The 22,114-nt window shown below is 46.5% G+C and overlaps 6 protein-coding genes across 6 annotated transcripts; 3 read left to right on the top strand and 3 right to left on the bottom strand.

Annotated features, from left to right (window-relative positions):
• Positions 1–21: 21 nt before the first annotated feature.
• Positions 22–2,886, top strand: PEX2_035710 (V-type proton ATPase 16 kDa proteolipid subunit; the record flags this gene model as incomplete). The annotated part of the gene is made up of 8 exons (XM_016740846.1): positions 22–195; positions 249–1,616; positions 1,771–1,940; positions 2,068–2,080; positions 2,209–2,338; positions 2,437–2,593; positions 2,657–2,760; positions 2,828–2,886. 8 exons carry the CDS (start codon positions 22–24, stop codon positions 2,884–2,886), a joined length of 2,175 nt encoding a protein of 724 aa, XP_016601138.1.
• Positions 2,887–3,970: 1,084 nt separating this feature from the next.
• Positions 3,971–5,126, bottom strand: PEX2_035700 (mitochondrial 37S ribosomal protein mS38; the record flags this gene model as incomplete). Its single annotated transcript, XM_016740845.1, has 2 exons — positions 3,971–4,668; positions 4,778–5,126. The coding sequence occupies 2 exons, from the start codon at positions 5,124–5,126 to the stop codon at positions 3,971–3,973; spliced, it is 1,047 nt and encodes a 348-aa protein (XP_016601137.1).
• A 914-nt stretch (positions 5,127–6,040) lies between these two features.
• On the bottom strand, positions 6,041–7,339 carry PEX2_035690 (guanine nucleotide-binding protein subunit alpha; the record flags this gene model as incomplete). Its single annotated transcript, XM_016740844.1, has 5 exons — positions 6,041–6,382; positions 6,436–6,694; positions 6,745–6,908; positions 6,960–7,147; positions 7,213–7,339. 5 exons carry the CDS (start codon positions 7,337–7,339, stop codon positions 6,041–6,043), a joined length of 1,080 nt encoding a protein of 359 aa, XP_016601136.1.
• Positions 7,340–11,502: 4,163 nt separating this feature from the next.
• PEX2_035680 (DJ-1 domain, InhA-type) lies at positions 11,503–12,192 on the top strand (the record flags this gene model as incomplete). The annotated part of the gene is made up of 1 exon (XM_016740843.1): positions 11,503–12,192. The coding sequence occupies one exon, from the start codon at positions 11,503–11,505 to the stop codon at positions 12,190–12,192; it is 690 nt and encodes a 229-aa protein (XP_016601135.1).
• Positions 12,193–12,444: 252 nt separating this feature from the next.
• Positions 12,445–14,325, bottom strand: PEX2_035670 (Major facilitator superfamily domain, general substrate transporter; the record flags this gene model as incomplete). The annotated part of the gene is made up of 5 exons (XM_016740842.1): positions 12,445–12,761; positions 12,877–13,314; positions 13,374–13,498; positions 13,944–14,114; positions 14,171–14,325. The coding sequence occupies 5 exons, from the start codon at positions 14,323–14,325 to the stop codon at positions 12,445–12,447; spliced, it is 1,206 nt and encodes a 401-aa protein (XP_016601134.1).
• A 1,447-nt stretch (positions 14,326–15,772) lies between these two features.
• On the top strand, positions 15,773–20,881 carry PEX2_035660 (Peptidase M13, neprilysin; the record flags this gene model as incomplete). Its single annotated transcript, XM_016740841.1, has 11 exons — positions 15,773–15,845; positions 15,898–16,781; positions 16,844–16,922; positions 17,401–17,537; positions 17,723–17,743; positions 17,796–18,036; positions 18,095–18,606; positions 18,658–19,756; positions 19,814–20,214; positions 20,271–20,344; positions 20,725–20,881. The coding sequence occupies 11 exons, from the start codon at positions 15,773–15,775 to the stop codon at positions 20,879–20,881; spliced, it is 3,678 nt and encodes a 1,225-aa protein (XP_016601133.1).
• Between the last annotated feature and the right edge of the window lie 1,233 nt (positions 20,882–22,114).

The raw sequence follows: 22,114 nt of genomic DNA, 5'->3' as shown, positions 1-22,114 counted from the left end.
GACATTGATATCTCAATGCCAATGAGATTCAAACAGATGAGGGTAGCCCTCAATTCCGGACACCGGCAGCTTCTGAGCTCATGCAAAGCCCCCGGAACTCTCGGTCGCGCAAATAGATGGTACGCGACGCAGAACCCGGCCAGAGATGGGCGGCCTTTGGCATACACATGGCTCACAAAGACAGGAGAAGAGATAGTGAGCTAAATCAACATTTCTACACCTTTGATATTCAAACTAAACAATAAAAGACCCCAGATGATATTTTGTCCAGTCTTCCTTCGGGGCCTGTGAGCCCATCAGCTGCGTCTGCTTCTGTTCCTCTCCTCCTCGTCACCCCAAACTTTGCCCACTGGCTCGATTCTTCTAGCCCTTTCTTGTCGCAATTTCTCGGTCGCCTTTATGGAAACTCCCCGGAGAACGATACTCTCTATGCCGTTACAGCTGTGGTTGACGCACTCCCGAATACTACATCCAAAAGCACAAATTTAAGTGAGTCCGAAGGGCTGTCGCTTCTGGTAGTAGGGCAATCAGGTGTCCAGGCAAAGGCTGCATCACCCCGTCTCATTAGAACCTCTGCTAGCGAGGAAACCAATCTCTTGTTTTCATTCCAACCCAAAGTGATTGGTCAAACCAGCAAGGGACCTGCGCACGAGATCGGATTGCGTCTAGCGAACACTATATTTGTCAATGGGAGAGAAACAACAATATTCGGTACACGCTGGCTTTGGGATGAAACCTCAAACGGGTACACTTTGAACAGTTCGATCGATTTCACAAGCTGCATGATCACAGCCACTCCCCAGGCTGTAAATACCGCATTGGAGTTGCCATTGCATCCAGTGACTGAACGACGAAGAGTCATGACTAGCATGGGGAACATTTTACGGCAACTAGCGAAATCCACGGATGTGACGTCGACGGACACAATGCCTGCTTCGTCGGAGCTCGAGAGGGAGCTTCCCCGTTATATCGCAGAACATAATATCATTGACCAGCGTGTATCCGTATGGGCGCTGGTCGAGAAACCTGACTTAGAGGTGACCGATCCAGGTTCGTCTACTCATGATCGCTTGATCCAATCCCTGGAACAAGGCGGGAAATTGCACCGTGTCATGAGCGGGGGAGGTGGATGGGGAAAGAAGCAAGGCCTTCTTTCGCTGGATCCCGAAGTTGGTTTCTCAGGGACTGCCAACCAAGACGATCTTATCGCACTGAGTCAAGTTTTTGATCCTGATACCATACAGTTGGACAGACTCCCTTCTATTGATAAAGGGATCACTGTAGACGATCTATCTCTACTTTCACAGGTTGCTGCTGCAGGTGATTATATACAGTTCTTTGTGTCGGTAGAACCGACTGGGGCACAGGGTAGTGTTTCGAGGAATAATGACTTGCAGGAAGAGCCTATCAGCTATCACTTTGGAATGGTAGCTGACTCCATGGAACTTGAGACACATGCAACGGATGAAGACAGCAGTAAGGTCAATTCTCTGCCTCGCACCTTTGGAGCATTGTCCGAGAAGGCGATTGCCTACTCGCAGCCCATCAAAGGAGAAATGCTGTCGGAGTCATGCACAAAGCTGAATATTCCAGGATCTCGAGTTGTCCTCGAAACTGTATAAAAAAATGATACATGTACAATAATGCAATACATAACCAACTGAACAAACCTATCAAAGCTGAATTTATATTACTCCATATACATGTCACATATGCCGTGTAGTCTTTTCTTGTCTCGGTGGATATGCCAAGACATTACACGTGACCCAGAGAGGCCAGCATGTTTGCCGTCGACCTCCAAGCCTCTGGACTCTCCATCCTCCCCGACCGCATCCAACTGAGCTTGCCGACCTCGGGTGTTTCTATTTCTTTTCAAAGCTCAAACTACTCCACGAGAACCTCGTCGAGTCGTCTTTCATCAAAATGGCAACCGAACTTTGGTAAGTCGTCAGCCAGACCTCCCTCCAGCCCCTGGGTGCTCGACAGCTTCCGATGGACACCTTGCTATCAAGCCCGTCATTCCCCATAATTTATGGATCAGCCTTACTAACATTTGGATTTTGACAGCCCCGTCTATGCGGTGAGTCTTCTTATATGCTAGATCTCGACACTTGAGCACAATCAAGTCAATCACTCGTGTCTCGGCCCCTCCGCGTCATCCATCTGCTCACAATGCATCGGAATGGTAACTGATATTTCTTCCTTTAGCCCTTCTTTGGTGCGCTGGGCTGCACCTCCGCTATCGTTTTCACCTGCTTCGGTGCCGCATATGGAACTGCTAAGGCTGGTGTCGGAGTTTGCTCCATGGCCGTCCTCCGCCCCGACCTGATCGTTAAGAGTATGTCGATCTCAACAATAGCTCTGCCAATATGGCAATGATATGTTCCTAGTGTCGCACAAAGACATATGGCAACAATTCGCTGACTCGGTTTCCAGACATTGTCCCCATTGTCATGGCGGGTATCATTGGTATCTACGGCCTTGTCGTGTCGGTCCTGGTCGCCAATGACTTGAACCAGACGCTTCCTCTCTACACTGGTTTCATTCAGCTCGGTGCTGGTCTGTCTGTTGGTCTGGCTGGTCTTGCTGCGGGGTAAGTTTGCGACACAGGATGTCTACCATTGTTTTAGAGCTTTGTTTCTAACTCGGATTGCAGTTTCGCTATTGGTATTGTTGGTGACGCGGGTGTTCGTGGAACGGCTCAACAGCCTAGACTGTATGTCGGAATGATTCTGATTCTCATTTTCGCTGAAGTCTTGGGTAAGTCGTGGCTGCTCCCCATACCAATACGTACAATCGCATCTAACCAATCCCCCCCCGTTCGCAGGTCTGTACGGGCTGATTGTTGCTCTTCTCATGAACTCCCGCTCGAAAGGAGTCTGCTAGAAAAGACTTCCCGCTGCATTCAGGGAATTGGACCTCGAATCGCCCCATGGACTGCACCTACGCGATTCTTGGTTCATTCCCGAGTGTGCCTTTTCAACATTTCCCCGACGCAAATCAATGTGCCTCTTCGGCCGGGGAACCTGATATGATAAACTTGGTGCGGGTGCAGGATTGGATGATATCGGAATGTCATAAATCGATTTCAGCCCATTTGAGAGTGAAGATTCGATGACTGAGTGGATGTAGAATCAGGGAATCTGTTCAAGCATTCGTCCTGGACTCGGTGGATAGCTGTGGGTAGATACTGGATTTTTTTTGGCTTTATATTGCATGACACCGCGCTGGACTCTGTACTTTATATGAAATTCGCTGATCCGGGACTTGAGTCTCCGTCCTCTCTTCCATTATGGGGTTAGGCAGGGTCTGCTGTAAGGAGTTTCTTGTTTCTTAACTTCTCGTACCTTGTCTTCCTTGTAGGCATCTATCTCCCATATCGGGATTGTTTTAATTCTTTTAATTGCATGCCCTTCATTGCCTAGGGTTGGGTTTAGAAGGACAGTAAATCCCTATTTGTGCATTCGCGATCAGCCCTACGGTGTTGTCACTCATAGTCCAATTCTTGGGATATAATGGGCAAGTTTAGAAGAGATGACCATGTGAAATTGAGACATTCCCTACTCTAGTGCTACCTAATCATATTGACTGAGATGAAAAGACACCCAAATGAGAGAAAGCAGCAGCGTCATAACAGAAATCAAGTCATCAATATCTATTAGGTTATCCGCAATGCATGGGGAGATTTAATGCCCACATAATGCAGTAACTAAAGACCGCACTTCTGCGCAAGAACAGCTATTTGCAGTAAAAGAAAAAGAAGAAGGGAGAAGAGGTATGTGTGGATATTTGATCGAGTATAGGCGGGAGAGAACAAGTAGGGGAGAACGAGGAAGTATTAAAAAAATGCATGAAAACAAGGATATATGCCCCTGAACTCTCACAAGACTAGCCTCGACCCAAAAATGCAGACAAGATGCAACTGACGGCAAAAAGAAGAAAAGTATACCAGGGAACCTCTAGCACATTTCTACTTGTCGAGTTTCCGTCTCAAGGTACGCGTTCTCTTCATCAGCTTCTTGAACTTGTGCTTCTTCATCTTGGCCTTGCGCCGTCTCATGGTGCTGATGGCATGCATGGTGTGATTGTTGCGCAGTCGTTCCATATATGTCATACCTGCGGTAGAATCAGAGGGCGCCTCGATGGAGATCTCGTCGCGCATATCAGATGGGTCCTCCATCTCTCCGTTGCGAACGAAAGGCCCCGTGTGTGCCTCATAGGTCTTGCGACCGTCGGCGTGACGAGCTTCGCGGATCGTAAGGACGGTCGAGTAGGTCTGGTACTCGTTGTCGATTTGAGAATCAGTGGACTCGGCAGTCTCGGCAGTCTCGGCAGCGGATGTGTCCATAGGGACGGGCGGGGGAGGAGGCTGGAATGGGCGAAGACGACGGGTGTATTCCTCCACGGAAAACTTTGCATCGGGGCCATCCAGCATACGGAGTTCGCCATCCTGTTCGCTGAAGCTTCGGAACTGGTCTTCGGATTCTGACATGCCCTGAGAGCCAGTTTCCATCGACTGCACGGCCGAAGAAAGAGTGAAGATGACGTCCTCCGGCTCGTTCTTCAGCGGCCGCTTTGATGAGAAGATCGCTTCGAAGGCGTCGGTGCTCGAGGTCGGGGGCACAGTAGTCGTCACCGAGATTGGTCGGTGGATGGAGAAGAATGATGCTACATGAACATCTAGTAGCGAACAAAGAAAGAAAGAAAAGTCAGCTTCAGGGTATTTCTTTGCAGTGACAATATCATATATGGAGCTGGCTGGGGGTTTAACACTCACCGTGTGGCTGTCGGTGCTGTGTCGAGGGCACACTTGGGAGGTTGGAAAATGCCGTATATTGGCTAGATTTTGAAGATCCGTTACGGGCAGAGCTGTCCTTCCCCCGACGGCGGTTAGCCTTACTTTTCTCGCTAGACGAGTTAACCCCCTTTGCCGGGGCAGAGGTGTCCAATCGTCGGGAGCCATCGCTGGGCGGGACGGGCGGTTTGGAGGATGAGGAGGAATACCGGCGTTGGTGCAGAGGTCGGGTTGCGCCGAGCAAGCTGCTGGTAAGATTTTGACCGGAGCGAGTTATCCCAGGAAGCGGCATGGGGGTCCATGCCGCCCGGCGTAAGGATGTTGACAACATGTTTGGCAGATAACCCAGTCACTGGGGAGGTGAATGAGTCTGAACCGGAGGCGAAATCAGTCGGCCCGGAACTCGGGGTCACTGATCATGCGGATGTTATGTAATATCAGTGCCTAAGGCGTCAAGTTCATGAACACATCAGGCAATTCTGAACTCGCGTGAGTCGACTTGACGGGGAAGAACCGTCTTCTTTTACATATCGACTGTGTGGTTTTTTCGGGTCATCTGGTTTATTCTTGGATTCTAGTGTTCTATGTGGTGTAGCCCGGGATAAATGGTCCATGTCGTGTGATCTACAGCAAGGAATGCGGTGGTAAGCGAGCTGAGGACCTGGTAACTAAACCTATTTTTTTTAAGGTACATTGAGACTAGAATCCGAAGAGTGAAAAAAGTGCTCATTAGAGAGCAGGATATCGAGTTCATTCAGAGATAATATATAATAAATAAAGGCCTAGAATGATTGTGATAATACAGAGCAGTCGTTATTAAACACAGCTGCAAAGACAAAAAAATGGTATCACTCTGCTTTAAACCAAAAAAAAAGGAAGAGAAACGGAGATGGCAACGACACAGTCGCTAAATGGAAGCGTGGGCATTAGTTGGCGAAATCGGATAGGCTTTTGGATGCAACGTGATAGACCCAATGATGTGAGCAGAGAGCAGACAACAACCTCGCAGTCAAGACGCCTCGTTAGAAAACAAGAACGAAAGGAAAAGAAAATGAGAAATGGCAATGATCACGAATGAGTGAACGAATAGTAGCCGCCCTGGAATGCAACCGGAAAGTAACTGGTAGGCTGAAGAGCTTGAGAAATAGGAAATGAAGAGAGAGAGAGAAAAAAAAAAAAAAAAAGAAATCATCGTCACTGACAGACGGTCATGGGGGATTCCTCGGGGAATTGAGGGCCTCTACCTTATAGTATTAAGGTATGCAGATTCTTCTGGATGATCATGTCCTGTACTGAATCCATAGTCGCCTTGAGTAGTGTTGTATCAGTTGCGTTGGTATAATGGATGTAGATTTCGCGGTCTGGGATGCGGTTGATGCCACGGAATCGGTCTGCAAAGTACTGTGCCGAGGAATCGTAGTCGGTGTCAGAGCCGGTATAATCTGGGAAGTGCTTCGAAATGGAGGAGATAGCGAGTTTTCCTTTGAACAGATCAATCTTGTTGAGGAATAGAATGATTGGTTTGCGCTTGAACCATTCGCCGTTGACTAATGATTCGAATAACATCATGGCCTCATGCATTTGATTCTGTAAAATGTGATTAGCGGTGCGATCGAAGAAATATGGAAAATTGTGCTTACAGCATTCTGGTCTTCGACCAGACATTGGTCGTATCCGGATAAGGCGACCATGAACAACAGACACTGGACACCCTCAAAGCAATGGATCCATTTCTTCCGTTCTGACCGCTGTCCTCCAACATCCATCATGCGGAAGTTCATCTGTCCAAGCTCAAACAGAGTTTCCGTAATACCCGTTGTCCGAAGTCGAGCCTGTAACATGTCCTGGTTATCAGGAAGCCAGCCCTGAGTGAATATGCGATCGAGAGATTCATAGAAACTAAGTTTCGTTAGCCTAGATTCATGTAACCTATCGCCAATTCAACTTACTAGTGCAGGTTGTCATGGAGAGCAAATTCATGCCCCCGTGCAACAGCCTTCTGCACACCTTCATCCTTCCACATGGCCCTCATCGCATCGCGAACCTCGAGATCAGAGAAGGCTTCGTCGGACCCTACATCTGGGTCCGTATTGTCTAATAGGTCCGCAAAGGGCTTTCAAGCCTCGTTAGCTGATGTTGGTTTCTTGAGGAGGGTGGATAGTACCCTGATCTTTTCCTCGTTCTCAAAATCGATTTCCTCGGCATTCATGATATCCAACAAAACCTTGAATGCAATGACGATATTCGAGTAGATTATGGCACGGGTTTGGTGACGCTCTTCCTCAGGGAATCCCCGGCTGTGGATGATTCGCATCTGCTTGATAATGGTGGACTTGCCGGACTCTCCCGCTCCTGGGCATTTTGTTAGCAACGCGACACTGATGTGAGCCGCCAACGAACGACCGAGAACCACCCACCTAATAGCAGAATCTTGATGGTCCGGTCCAGCGTCTTCTTGTCATTTTTGATGGTCCGGTCGATGCGCGCATTGCGTTGGAAAGCATCCCTATCAGCCTCCTCGGGCTTCGAAACTAAGCAGCCCATGTTTTACGTCCGGTAACGACAAACTACCTAGCGCGATGGTGGTTAGCAACGGTTCATTCCGGCCTGAATTGGTTTAACAAGGGACTCGACGCATCAACGACGTGTGTTTGATCTGAATCAGGGATGCGCCTGAATTGCGCCACACGGGAGTCCAGTCGAAGTTCAGAGACAAAAGACTCGACTAGGCTCCACCGGACTTGACATGCGACTAGACTCTCCGCCCGAGGTAGTAGATGTACCTACCTTCAAAAAAGAACACACAAATCCTCCCCTATCTGCCAAAGTCCAACCCAACGTTGAATGACTGGTGTGCGACGTGATAGGCAGAAGCTTGAAAGGTTCGATCGGTGCTTCCGTTGTTCCCCACACCTATCGACCACGTTCCGTTGCAAATTGGACGGTTGTGTTTTCAATTGGGCCAGATTATCTTCCGAGACAGGTGCCGAATTCGTGTGAGCGACACAACGTCAGCCTACCGAAGGCCAAATAGGAAGCTTGAGGGAGAAAGACGTTGGCGGTGACGGGGGGAAGCCGAGATCGCGTTCCAAAGTTCAAAAGATGGGCTTTACTCGACTCTGAGGACAAAAGGACGTTTCGGAAGCTGAGAGCCGAGTTCTCCGGAGGGGAGAGAGAGGGGGCGAGAAATGGAAGAAATGGAATGGCGCATTCAAGGCTGGTCGTACGTCTTCCCGTCCCACGAGCGAGTCCACAAGTCCACAAGTCCACAAGTCCACAAGCGGGGAGAGGTGATCACCTCCTGTCAGATATTCTCGTATTTTGTATCTTTATTTCGGTATCTTTGACTTTGGTATCTGTCAACATTCGGTATCTTCAGTAATTTCAGGTATTCTCTCTGGAATGGAATATTTGAAGGAATATTTGAAGGAATATTTATGGATCTATGTCTCTTCCCCCCTTTTATCATTTCCGTGATTTTGGCTCTTTAATCCCATTTTCTTTTGACGATCTTCTCTTTGTATTATACAAAGGCTTTACTCCGTACTCCGTCTAAATCTTCACTTTGTTCCCAGGGGGCCGCTAGGCCGATCCACCATGGGGCGCTTGATCCCTGTCTGCAATGTCTACAAGTTGTAAACTATCAATAACTACAAACAGATACTGCAGTTCGGTTCTTCATCGATTATTCTATTACTTTGTTCTGATTATATATCTTTTACAGTCTGGCAGGATACAAAGAGAGATTGAAAAACTTCAGAGATCCATCAAATGGCACTATTGAAAGTGGCTACACCCACGCGTTGATCCAATCACCAGGATTTCTAGAACAATTCGATATTGNTTGTTTTTTTTTTTTTTTTTTTTCTATTTTTCTTTTTCTTTTTTCTCTCTCTCTTTCTTTTTTTCTTTTTCAAAAGAAAGAAATGGCATGAAAACATGTACAACATCTGATGTACAATGTACACAATAGTTACACCTGATACGGTACATGATGTACAGAATACAAATTGTGCATTCGCCAAGCCAATGTGGAATGCAAAGCTCTGGCGATCGACATGAAGGTGCTGAAACCCGCATGGGCGTGCCAGTGGCTAATGCAAGGGCCATTCTGAAACGTTGGCGGATTCCTGTCCCGGTTCAACACTAAAGATCTACTTGGATCACCTTGGGCTTCTTGCTCTTCTTCTCTACTCCGTACAGCATAACTCCATACTTCCCACAGATGTGTTGACTCCGTCCAGTACGGAGTAGATCCCCCTGAGCTTTGGATTGCTCAAATCAACTGGAGTACATCCACAATCATACAACATAGTTCTGCCGAGGTTGAAACGGACCTGAGGCTAGGAGCGGATTACAGCGCTTAGAAGGTTCCGCACAAACCAATCAGAGAGCTCCAATCCAACATTCGCTCACTTCCACACCATCAAGCACATTGTGAAGGGCTCCATCAAGAGAAACAGATGCTCCGTGGACCATGACTACTTGTTTATTATTTCCTTTCGCAACACTCAGCACTCTAGGCCCGCCAAGAGAGTCTGAAACAAAGACGAATTGCCCAATTCTACCGGTTCGCAGCCCCCAGTTTCAAGATATGATTTTCATTAGTTGCGGGCAATCTCACCACGCCGTCGTGCGACTAAGGCAGGGGGTGATCTTTTTGGGACTAGTAAAATGGACCTGTGGGGATTGATTGGCCTCTCAAAAGCCATGATACATTTATTTAGGATCCTAAGAATATACATACGGAATACTCCGTAAGTTGTATTGTTGTACGGAGTAGGATGAATCCGGATCAACCTGGACCAACCTAGTTCACATCACCGAACAAAGATTCTCCGTGACCCGATATGGTATAAGATTCGCCATCCCGGAGATGCGATCGAGACTACTTCATATGTTGTATGCTTATGGTACGTACAGCATAAAAAACGCAGTACGGAGTACCTGGTGGGTCGAAATCTAGTGCTTACCAGCTGCTTACTGATGTAAACAACAACTCATCTTCAAACCCTGAGATTGGGTTCCGCCTCCACATGCAACTTTAGAGAAGTTTCCCACGTGTGCAGTGTCATTTCTTTGACAGTCGGAAGGCATACCCGAGGTATCGACTTGCATATAGCATACTCATCTCCTGACACCCTACTATTTATGTATAATGGATGATCCACTGGTGTCATGAAGCTCCGTATAATTTTTAGACTAAAACCTTAAGCCTGATCACCATGCTTATCCACACATAACAAATTTCTGTTATCTAAAAGTCTTGCAATATAACTCTCGCGTCAACACAGAAAACATGTAAATATACAGGGTTTACGATCGACAAAACCAAACGCCATACATAAAATATGTCCACTCCTAAAGACTATCTAATATGAGATCTCATCTTCCCATTTACAAACATACCTACTTCGTACTCCGTACTGTTGTATGTTGTAGGAGTACGGAGTACATTAGCAGGAACTATGTGGCCAGTGCAAAATTTAGCGTCAAGCCTGCCAACATCCAACGGCCAAACTATTCAGGGGCGTTGAATAAGGATTCGAGTAATTTAAACGTTGTCAGTCAGCATTTGACAGCAGGTCCAGTTTCTGGGTTTTCAATGTCCGAGCGTGAGTCGTTCGGGAATAGCTCCGGAGCTGATATACCTAGTCTAGTATAGTACTTGTAAAATCAGTTGAGATAGGGGCATCGGATTTATTCGGGGTTTTTTTTCAAAGTGTAAAAGAAGCAAATGACAAACATAATGAAATATGGAGAACCATAACCGTTTTTAGTGGCCGTTTTGATAGGTCTATCTTTAGACAGTGGTCCTGAAGGATTGTGAGGACCGGAATACATACTCCTAAAACTGATCTGTTGAAAGTATATTTTGTTGTATTCTAGTTTTTCCTTTCTTTTCCGTTTTTTTTTTTTTAGTCCCCTGCTTAGAGATAAGGACTACGGAGTACTCCGTACGGGATTCTTGCCTGTCTCTCCATTTCCATAAGGGGATGAGATACACCGATGGTGGAGCTAGCAAAACTAAATAGTAATCAACAAGAATAGTCGGCCCCGTTTGCGGCCTTGCAATGTCTTTTCAGCTGATCTTTTCAAACGTATAGAAAGGCGGTAAAAAAAAGCATACTTTTTGTTAGGGACTTTTTTATATATAACCTGTGATTGAACAAACCCACAAGATTAGTAAAATTTTATTTCAACAATAGGAATCCTTGGTCTTCCACCGTCCATGTCTAGTCTGTTTGCCAACGCAGCTTGATCAATAGATGCAAAGGCTTATTTCTTCACACTAAAGATACTAGAGGGTTAGGGCATTCAGCCGTATACTTTCGAATATCGGCTATTCAAAATTTATCCTTACAGTGGTTGAGCATACAAGCATTCCAAACTTGGAAGGCTCCAAAAATATTAGCCTCAACCTTAGGGTAGCTGGCCGCTTATGCGGCCTTGGCAGGTATTTTTGGTAGTCTTTTTTTTGCAGATATTTTCCTCTCTTCAGTTTCATAGATAGACGGCAGCAATTTGTGCAATCGACTTTTCTATGTATAGCCAAGAATTGTGTTTTTCGACTATTGGGAGATAAATGGTTCAGATGATCAACCTCGGAAGAGACTATTGATGACGTCACTGAAGAATTCCAGGTACGTAGAGGTCACACCTCGCAGAACCAAGTCTTGTCTTCTCCATAATCTTCACTGTCTACAATGAGCCACATACAGAAAAGAGCACTAGTGGTTATCTTCCCTGGGTTCAACATCCTCGATGTGAGCGGTCCAGTTTCAGTACTATACAACTCGGACTTCTCGGTGAGCTATGCCGCCAAGGATGAACTCACAACATCTCAAGAGAACGCAACGGTTAAGAGAGATATATCCCTTGCTGAAGCCAAACTTAATCTGCCCGACTATGAAATATTGGTTGTACCTGGCTCACGACCAAATAATATCATACCACACGTGCAACCCGAGCAGGGGCAGTTATCGGAGCTTGTCAAATTTATCAGCTGTTTTGCTTCGGATATAGATCAAGATAGCGCGCCGCAGCGCACAATCTTGGCCGTCTGCATCGGATCCTTCTTCTTAGCCTCTGGAGGTGTACTTGATGGCCTCACTGCAACCACACACCGTCTTGCTGTCTCTGGGCTACGAGCTGTAACCCAGCGTTATGTGGATCAAACTCCCGGTGCAAAAGGGACTCGAGTCGTCCCCGAGAATTCCTCGGGATTAGTTTCATATCTGGATGCTGGTCGGAATCAGTTCGGAGTCAGAATTATTACAACGGGCGCTATGGTCAATGGGATCGATGCCGCTTTGCATTTTGTCAGCCTTGGTTCGAGTCGATCATTTGTAGCTGAGGTCGCGGCTCTCATTGGGCATCAATGGAAGGATGTATAAAACTGACGCTGGGTGGTACAAGAAAATCAATGGGGCCAAGGTCATCTTAGCAGAACTAGTCTTTCAATGCGCTCTTTATGCTCTGGCCATGCGGTGAAATGGAGTCCCACAAAATACGTACTATTACTTGCAAGCAAATTGAAAAATAAAATCACCGCATAGAGTTGAAGCTTTGTTGTCATGTGGCTGTCTAACACAAGCCACCTATCGATTTCGCAATTCCTCCAATATCAACATATCAACATGTCATGCTCAAAGAGTATAGTACCATCCTGACATACCCTCAATCTGACCATTTGTCTCCCGGGCCTTTTTGTTTGTTTTCCAAAAGTGGAAGTCCATTATTAGGGTTAAGCATATGCTAACCATTGTAATACCAAATGTTACCCAAATGCCTGTAGTATAATGCGGGCTTTCGTCGGACTTGAATGTGACACTTGCAATGATGCCCCCAAGACCCCCACCAATGAGACAGGTTGCTGACGCGACTCCACGCTTCGAGTGAGAAGTAATGTTGTTCGCTTGGAATGCCAGCACACCGGGGATACAAAACTGTAGGAAACCCACACCTGGAGTATAACGTTAGATATATAATTATCCACAATGAAAAGATCGAGAGTTCACCCATAAAGATACCAAAGTACCTTGCCCCACTTGCACCACCATATGCTGTGATCAACATACCCACTGCTGTCAGTAGTTGATGAACGGCAATTACCGGCCCGCGGATTTGGTATTTATCGGTGAGCCAGCCACCCAAATATGTAAAGAATGCAGCAATAATATACGGCGGGGCACTGAGAAGCTGACTCTGCGTGTTGCTAAAACCCATGCCCATGAGAATGACTGTCTTGAAATAGCTGTACGCGTATCCAGGCAGGGTGGAGGCCATGAGATTGAATGCCCAGACACACAACTTCCAGTCCTTAAGATGATGAAGAATCCGTTCCATGGTAATTGGATCCTCTTCAGCATCTCCACTGTCGTTGTTAATGCGAGCGATAATAAACTCTTTTTCCTCCGGCTTGAGAAATGTATCTGCTTGAGTCGGAAAATCGATGATAATGAACCAGCCAAGTAAACAAATGCCACTGGTAATGGCACCTTCAACAATGAAAATCCCTAAAGTATAATCGTAGTCAGCTGTTGCTCCTCTCACGGCACAGAAGTGAAACCCCTACAGCGCCATCCGTTCAGACCGTAGCTCCCGTCGAGAAGAGTCAGGGCATAGGCAAAGATTGCAGCGAAGGCGTTCAATACAACAGAAACTAGCCAGAAAGTGGCCAATCTCTTGCCAACTTCAAATCTCGTATACCAACATGTAATTAGGTAGGTGCAACCTGTATAGTCAGTAATGTCCACCTTGGAGACACAGTCTATTTCGATATACCTGGAAGAAATCCGGCTTCCATCACACCTACAAAAGACACCGGGTCACTAATGTAGAACAGGAAACCTTGGAAGGGGGACATCTCTTTTACCTAACAAGACTCGGCAAGCTACCATTGTGGTCCAACTTTTGGTGAAACCCATGCCAATCAAGATCACTCCGAAGCTAAATCCAAGAAACGCTAGCCAGTTTGCTGCACCGGCTCGAGGAAGAATCAGATTCTAAATTTCATTCATCAGTAACAATTCCTGATTACTGAGGTGCGCGGACACACGCTGGGTATCTCAAATATACTAAGTGAGACACAAAGTTAGAAAATTAGTGCGCCTAAAACGTTTGCAGGTAGTATCACAGAGCTTACATGTATGCCACAAAAAATACCATGACAACGACCGTATACCTATTGCCGATGTCAAGTCCAAGATCCTGCTCCATCCCTGCTACAAATGCAAGACCAAGGTTGGTCCTATCAATAAGGGATATGGAATACATGATACCAAGAATTGGGAGGAGGCGGAGATCAACGCGTCGACTAGTCTAAACATTAGAGTTGGCTTATTGACCATGTTGGAATGTAAGAGAACACACATGACCCTCTTCTGATGTGCCTCGTCAATACTATAGACAGAGGATCCATTGCCAGGACTGCGATGTGCCAGCTCTTGTTCCTCAAGGTGGATGAACTCCAAGTCCTCTTTCTTCACAGATCCATCTTCTGGGGGGCTTGCTGAAATCGATGCCATTGTCGTGAATTGATGGATTGGTTTATACCTCAACACAATGGAAAGAATAAGAAGGTGATATGGGTTGGGAATAAATACACAGGTGGTATTTAAGTGCATACTTAAGAGGATCTTACCCGAGCTTATCCAACATAATAGCGATGACCTTGCAAGAGACCTCGGAACAAGGATGGACAATCGAAGAATCTGGAGAACTACCAAGATTACCCCTCAGCTTTGCGCTTAATGCCAAGCAGCAGAGGAGGTCATAAAAACCGGGGAAGTCTTGGTATAACTTGGCATCAAGAGGGAGTAGCCTATCATGTACATATTCTCTCATCTATCCGATGTGAAAGTGTGATGTGGAGGACTGTAGTATCAAGACCCCGCAAAGTGCCTAGGTTTAAAGAGTCTGTGGTGAGCAAGTAGCCTTTATACTAAAATTAGCTCGAGGAGGAAGCAATATCAAGTGGTAGCGACAATTTTGGTTGTAATCCCCTAAACATGTACATGGCCAAATAGCAACTGTAACTGCTCATTGAGCCACGCGTTCCTATCCCTGGACAAAGATAACTAAAATATCAACATTATCAAGCCAGGTTAATAATTTATAAAGAATATAACGCAGAAAGAGGGATGACTTATCTACTGGTCCATCTTAATGGTCCCATGAAACATGGAGCCCAAGGCTTCTGACATCTCAAGGTTCCTTCATCCATTGATATCAGTCCTTCTCAATTCTATATAACTTGAATGTCGTTCTATTTGAATGAATTTCTCCACGTGCAATATGTTGAAATTGCTAGAAAGTTCCACGACTCCTGCGAATCGATCTTTTAATCGAGTGGATTCCCCAACAAGATACGAGTATATTGGCTTTCCATGCTTGAACTTTAACAGGCAAACTCAATCACGGCGCGAAAGACTGCATATAATATTCGGCTATATGCTCTCTGTAACAGCCTCTAGTCAGGCCGAAATACCTTCCAAGGTTGATCCCCGCCCCCCTCCCCCAAACCCAATATTTCGGTAGATGTCTCAATGCCCAGAGCGTTGACAAGATGCTATGGTTAAGGCGAGGTCCTTTCAACATCCTATATATACTAAATAGTACTACAATAAAGTCCTGGGGCTTCAAGTTAAACATATCCATATCTATCATGGTATGGGGCACTTTGTGCAGTGGGACATGCGTGTTCTGAGTGGACACAATGTACTCTTTCCTATGTCAACATGCTCGTAATTTGTAGACTATAAAGGTTGTTAGAATAATAGAATCTATGTTAAACGATAAGCTGTCCATTTCTAGAGGGTGGATCAGAGCCCCGGTGTGCGTATAGACATGTCGATGGAAAAGGCTCCCCACTTTTACCCCTCACGTCGACTGCAGCTATCAAGATTGTGTGTGTGTGTGTGTGTGTGTGTGTCTTTCAGTAAATATCTCTCAACATCTCTTGTTTTATTTGCAATGGCAAATAAAATATTATCAATAGCTGACCTTGAGGAGGCGGCTTCCAACTCACTGTCCGTCTCCGCGAGAGGTATGTATTGACTCTCCCTCGCGAGGATTTGGCTTTTAACGCGGACAAATAGAATTTTTTAACTCTGGCGCAACAAACCAAGTCACACTTCATGACAATTATGCTGCGTATAGAAAGTACCGCCTCTTACCAAGAGTTCTGAGGGATGTCTCGCTTGTTGATACTGGAATTTCCCTCTTTGGCCGAGATATCAGATTTCCGCTCTGTGTCTCACCCGCCGGAATGCAGGCTATGGCTCACCCAGAAGGTGAGCTGGCCACAAGCCGAGCCTGTGCCAAAATTGGCGTCAACATGGGTGTCTCTTCCTATGCCAACCACTCGGTTGAAGAGATCACCGTCGCTGGAAAAGAAGTGGGACCAATTCATCATGTGATGCAGCTCTACGCGATGAACGACAAAGCTAAACAAGAACGAATCGTCCGTCGGGCTGAGGCTGCGGGATGCAAGGCTATATTTCTAACCGCAGATAGCCCCGTACTTGGGGTGCGCTGGAATGAATGGCGGAATGGTTTCATGCCTCCAGTTGGCTTGGGATATCCGATGTATGAGAGAACATCTACCGAGATTCAGCAACAATCCCATGATGATGGGTTTAGCTCGACAAACTCGGATTCCCATTCCTGGGCTACGGAGATACCGTGGTTGCGCAAGGTCACGAAGATGGAGATTTGGATTAAAGGCGTTCTCACCCCGGAAGATGTAGAGACTGCTATTGAATATGGCTGCGATGGTATCATTATTAGCAACCATGGAGGCCGGCAGCTGGATGAGACACCGGCCACAATTGATGCGCTTCCTGCCTGTGCTAAGGCTGCGCGGGGGCGGATCAAGATTCATATTGATGGTGGAATTCGATCTGGGGTAGACATTTTCAAAGCCTTGGCTCTTGGTGCTGAGTGCTGTTGGGTTGGTCGTCCTGCACTTTGGGGACTTGCGGTAAGTGCTCTTGGTTACATTGAGGATATTGATAAAGGCGGGTATACTGACCCCTTTTGTAGTATGACGGTCAACAGGGAGTCGAGCTGATGCTTAAGATCCTGTTCGACGACTTCAAGCGGTGCATGCAGCTCACAGGCTGTAGATCCATCTCTGATATCAGCCCAGCAAGTCTAGCAATTGTCAATGCATATGGGCCTTTGGCTAGACTGTGATCTACATTGTTGTGATTACAGCTGGCGCTCGAAGCCCTTCAGTTTATGTGCGTGCTCACCTCTTGCCATTTTTTTAAAAAAGAAAAATCTCGGTGTAAGATTGAGCCCTTAAGCACACCCCCGTGGCCACCTGACCGGCCCCTGGGGGTCATCTCGTGGTCTAGTTCCTAGTCCTGCAGGTTGGGCTCGTAGTTTTCGTGGCTTGAATGGCAGATATTTGACCTGTGTATGCGGTTTTCTGTATATAAAGCCTGATTTATACAGCACAACTCTTGGTCAAATAATGACAGATCAGACTATTTTTTAGAAGACTGTTGATACACTCTTGACTCGGATTCTTTGGAGGGGGAAAAAAGGGCGAAACTGAATCGGGATGCGCTAATTGATAACAACCATATTTCCAGGGCAGCTGTTCAGCGTCCACTCGAGTGTGAAATTGGAGAAGATAGAAGCTTACAGAGCGAATATCCTCACCATTGATAGCTCAGCTGAAATGCAAGGAACCTCGGGACCCTCGGGAATGCAAGATGAGTCATCAATGGTAGGCACCTAGGCAACCTAGGCCCAGCTAGAGCCGCCAAGAGTTCACCGGGGCCAGTGTGACGCCATTCCGACCCCAGCTTCTCCTCGTTGCCCAAGAAGTAACCTTTAGAATATATGCACCGAGACCCAATCCATGATTTTCGGATAAGCATCATCTTCTTAAAACAATTTAGTATTTTCAAGAACGGCTCTGCCACCATTCAGGTATGTCTTCATGGACGCATCATGCTCGGCAGACATGAGGAGGTGCTAATAGCTCCTTAGTGACCATAGCAAACGTGACTCCAACTACTCGTTGCACAGTATGCAGTCCGAGAAAGGTCCACTTCTAGATATAAACGAGGTCTACGATTCCGAGGACAATGTCTTTGTTTCCAGCCACACCCATCACAATAAGTTACAAAGAACTCGCCCCTGCTGGGCGAGAACCGTGAGGAAAGGGCTCTGCGTCATTGTGTTCGTCGGTTTTATTACCTACTATCTAGGATTCCCACATGGTATAAGTTTCTTCTCCCTATTAAAACGCGTCGCTAACCTGTCCGTCCTCATGATTAGGCTCTCCGTTTGCTGAGGAGAACCCGTCCCCACACCCCGAGGCTCCCCCGCTTTGCCAGTCGCAAGAATGCATTCATGCTGCATCTGAAATCCTTTACAATCTTGATCCCAACTACGAGAACATAGATCCCTGCACTGATTTTGACCAATATGTCTGCGGTGGATGGAGGGAGCACCATGACATGCGGCCCGACCAGGGATCGATATTTGCAGGCACAATAATGGGAGAGAATGCCCAGACTAAACTTCGTCATATCTTGGAGCGCACAGAACCGCCGCAGTCATCCGATGCTGACAATTTCAAGAAACTCAAATCTGCATACGATGCTTGCTTGGACGAGGCTACCGTTAGCAAACGGGGTAGCAAGCCTTTGACTAAGATTCTGGATGAACTGAAGACTATCTATCCCGCAAAGGCAGGCCTTGTGAAAGGAGCGCAGGATCAACTCACTAGTGCTCTGTTGTATCTGGCGAACGCTGGTGTCGAGGCTCTGGCTTCTTCCGGTGTTACTGTAAGTCTATGCAGCCTATAATTCACGGGCGCCACTACTAACTCCTTCTAGCCCGACGATAGAGACCCTGATAATGTTGTTATCATGATCTCGCCGCCTCGTGAAATCGGACTCCCTGCGAGAGAGTACTATAATAACACAAAGACCGTGGCTGACTACACATCCGTTTTGAAGCAAGTTGTTCGAGGACTTGCTGGAGATGGATTTGACAAAATTGCTGAGGATGTTGTGGCCTTTGAAAAAAAGCTCGCGGATGTGACTCCGGACACCCAAACCCAGGAAGATGTTACCAAATACTACAACCCTCTTACTGTCAAGGAAACGGAGGCACTGATACCTGAGATCTCTTTTGCTGATATTATTTCATCTTTGGCGCCCCATGACTACAAAGGTGACCGCCTCATTGTTGGGTCGCCTTCTTACATGAAGGCATTGTCTGTTCTCTTGAAAGATACACCCAGAGAGACCATCCTGCTCTTCTTGCAGTGGAAGCTCATTCAAGCATTTGCGGATGTTATCGAGGACGCCTCCATTGAACCTCTTAGGCGATTCGAGAATGAACTCGCTGGCAAAGAGCCTCAGGCTAAGGAGGAGCGATGGCGTAAATGCCTTGGACATCTGGATGAAGGGCTCGAGTGGAGTCTCAGCCGTTTCTATGTCCTCGATGCGTTCTCCGAGGACTCGAAGAAACTTGGCGATCAAATCGTTTCCGATATTAAGGAGCGATTTATCTTCACCCTGGACCAGACCAGCTGGATGTCTCCGGATGTGCGAAAATTGGGAATTGAAAAGGTGGGAAACATCATCCAGAAGATCGGATTTCCCACGAAGAGTCCCAATGTTTTAGACCCCGAGGATGTGAATAAATTTTATCGGGAGCTGGAATTGTCCAGGGACACTTACTTTGAGAATGAGGTGGCCGTGGCGAGGTTCCAACTCCGCGGCGAATGGTCTAAGCTGGGAAAGCCCACCAACCGTGACGAATGGGGCATGAGTGCACCAACTGTCAACGCTTATTACAACCCACCAGGTAATGAGATCGTTTTCCCTGCCGGCATTATGCAACCGCCAGCGTTCTATGGACCCTCCGCTCCTCTGTATCTGGCATATGGTGCATTCGGTGCCGTCAGTGGCCACGAACTTTCACATGGTATGTTCAGCTCGTTCTAAGGCTCTTGCCATTTTCTAACTGACCAATGTGATATAGCTTTCGATTCTACCGGTCGACACTACGACGAGAGTGGAAACTATACTAACTGGTGGGACGATAAGACCGTTGAAGCATTTGAAGAGCGTGCTCAATGCTTTGTCGATCAGTATTCCAACTTTACCGTTCTTGGTCCCGAGGACAAGGTTCTCCACGTAAACGGACGACTGACACTGGGCGAGAACATTGCGGATGCTGGAGGTTTGACAGCATCATACCACGCATGGAAGAAGCACGATGAGGCGAAGCCTGACCTCCACCTCCCAGGATTGGATGCCTTCACCAAAGAGCAGCTGTTCTTCATATCCTATGGTAATTGGTGGTGTGGAAAGACTACCAAGGAGGCGGCCGAGCAGGCGATCTATAACGATCCTCATGCGCCTAAATCAGCACGAATTATCGTGAGTCTTATAAGTTCAATTCTTTACTGGTGTGCCATCACTAACCGCTGTCACAGGAAACTATGGCCAACTCTAGGGAGTTCAAGAATGCCTTTAGTTGCCCAGATAGGAAGCCAGCTTGCAAGCTTTGGTAGTTTTGAGTAGTTTACTGTCAATGGCATTTGCTTTCATGAGTTTTGAGTAATTCGAGTATTCTGATACTGGTCCAAAGCGCTTAGCTGTGCCCCGGTCCCATTTCAACCTTGCCTAGTAATTGAATGGATATTGTTGTCATTCCCTCGCTTTCACAGTCCCCCCTCATCGATGCACATCCACCGACCATCGTCACTCAAGAATTTAGTAAACATTTTCACACTCATTACACACTCAAGACATTCATTCTCATCAAGTGACCCTGAAGTCTACCGTCGCTGGGACAGAAGCGTCACAACCCACGATTATAGCATTTCACCTTGAGACTAGAGCTACTTTAACATCTGTTGTTAACGCTTGTCGCTTAAACCCGCAAAGCAACTCGCTGGTACCCATGTTTGATACGTCACTGACTCTACATATGGATGCCCACGATGCTCGAGAGGAGGCGATTCTGCTCGGCCAAGATGCCGAAACCCTACAGCTGCTGATCTCCACGGCAATCGCTGCTCAGCACATGCGGGAGTCGGCCTGAGGTCAGGAAAACATTCGGCATCGACGGTTAGACCCTAAGATAGCAGAAGAGGGAAAGGAGGAGGTCGAGGTAGATAATTAGCCAACGGATATACTCCGTATGTAGTTACCTATTACCTAGATCAGCAAGGTCCGATCCCCCTCACGTCTTCAGAGTTATGTGATTTTAGGTCCGGGAGGGTTTTTTAATGGACATGTCAAATCTTATAGATCACTGTCAGTTTGATCGACATTTGACATGTGATGTCTCTCGACAAAGCGAGAGTAATTGATTTGGGATTGTAGAATAATATGTATGTTGTATGCTGGCTAGATCGACGATGAGTACGGAGTACTATGGAGTAAGGCGACATATTTATGAGCCGAAGAGATAAATGGATAATGAATCTAACCCCAAAAAAAAGGACCAAAATTCCCCGATCTCCTTAAATTTCTGGCAATCATACGATTTCCAGATCTTCGGTGTGAGAATCTTGCGCTAGCCTAGGGTCTCTAAATTAGGGCAGCCAATGATCCAAATTAGGGCGTTGCTGGTAATTTAGGTTGCTTTGGAATTCGAGAGGTCACACGATTAGAAATCCATACTGATCTCTGCAAAAAATAAACGAATTTTTGAGTCAAAATAATATACTCCATACCTCCTCAACAAAGTAAAACATAACTAGTTAAAGTACTCCATACAAGTTGATCGACCGGAACTAATGTCAGACAGCTCCGCCAATTCTCCTTTCCCATAGTTTCGCGTCATTGTCATAGTGGAGATAAAAAATAACGGCGGATGATTCAGCCAACCATAATCCCTGTTTGTACTATCCTATACGGAGTACGGAGTACGGAGTAGGGTAGTTCTCGCTTTTCACAGTTCCGGAATGTATGTTGTAGTGACCTATCACCTCTTGTACTCTAGTGTAGACTCTAGAGAGAGAAATGATCATTAGCAACCTATAAAGTACGTAGATGTAGAAGAGATCTAGTTAGATTGATATATAGTATACCACACCTGAGTACGGAGTACTCCGTAAAATGTATGTACAAAGTATAAGAAATTAGAAAATAAAAAAATAAAATAAAAAACGGTAAAAGGGGCCTCCAAAGTGTGGAAAAAGAACCCCAGCGTTCCCAGTTCCCACTTGTGTTCTTCCGCCGCGTCGGGTCATCTCCACAAAAACAAGAGCTGTCCGATTTCTTCCTTTTAATGTTTTTTCCCCTCGAAAATCCCTTCTGACCTCATAAG

Source organism: Penicillium expansum (assembly GCF_000769745.1).
Source record: "Penicillium expansum strain MD-8 chromosome Unknown contig108, whole genome shotgun sequence".
NCBI classification, from domain to species: domain Eukaryota; kingdom Fungi; phylum Ascomycota; class Eurotiomycetes; order Eurotiales; family Aspergillaceae; genus Penicillium; species Penicillium expansum.
This window is presented reverse-complemented; position numbering and strand designations above follow the sequence as displayed.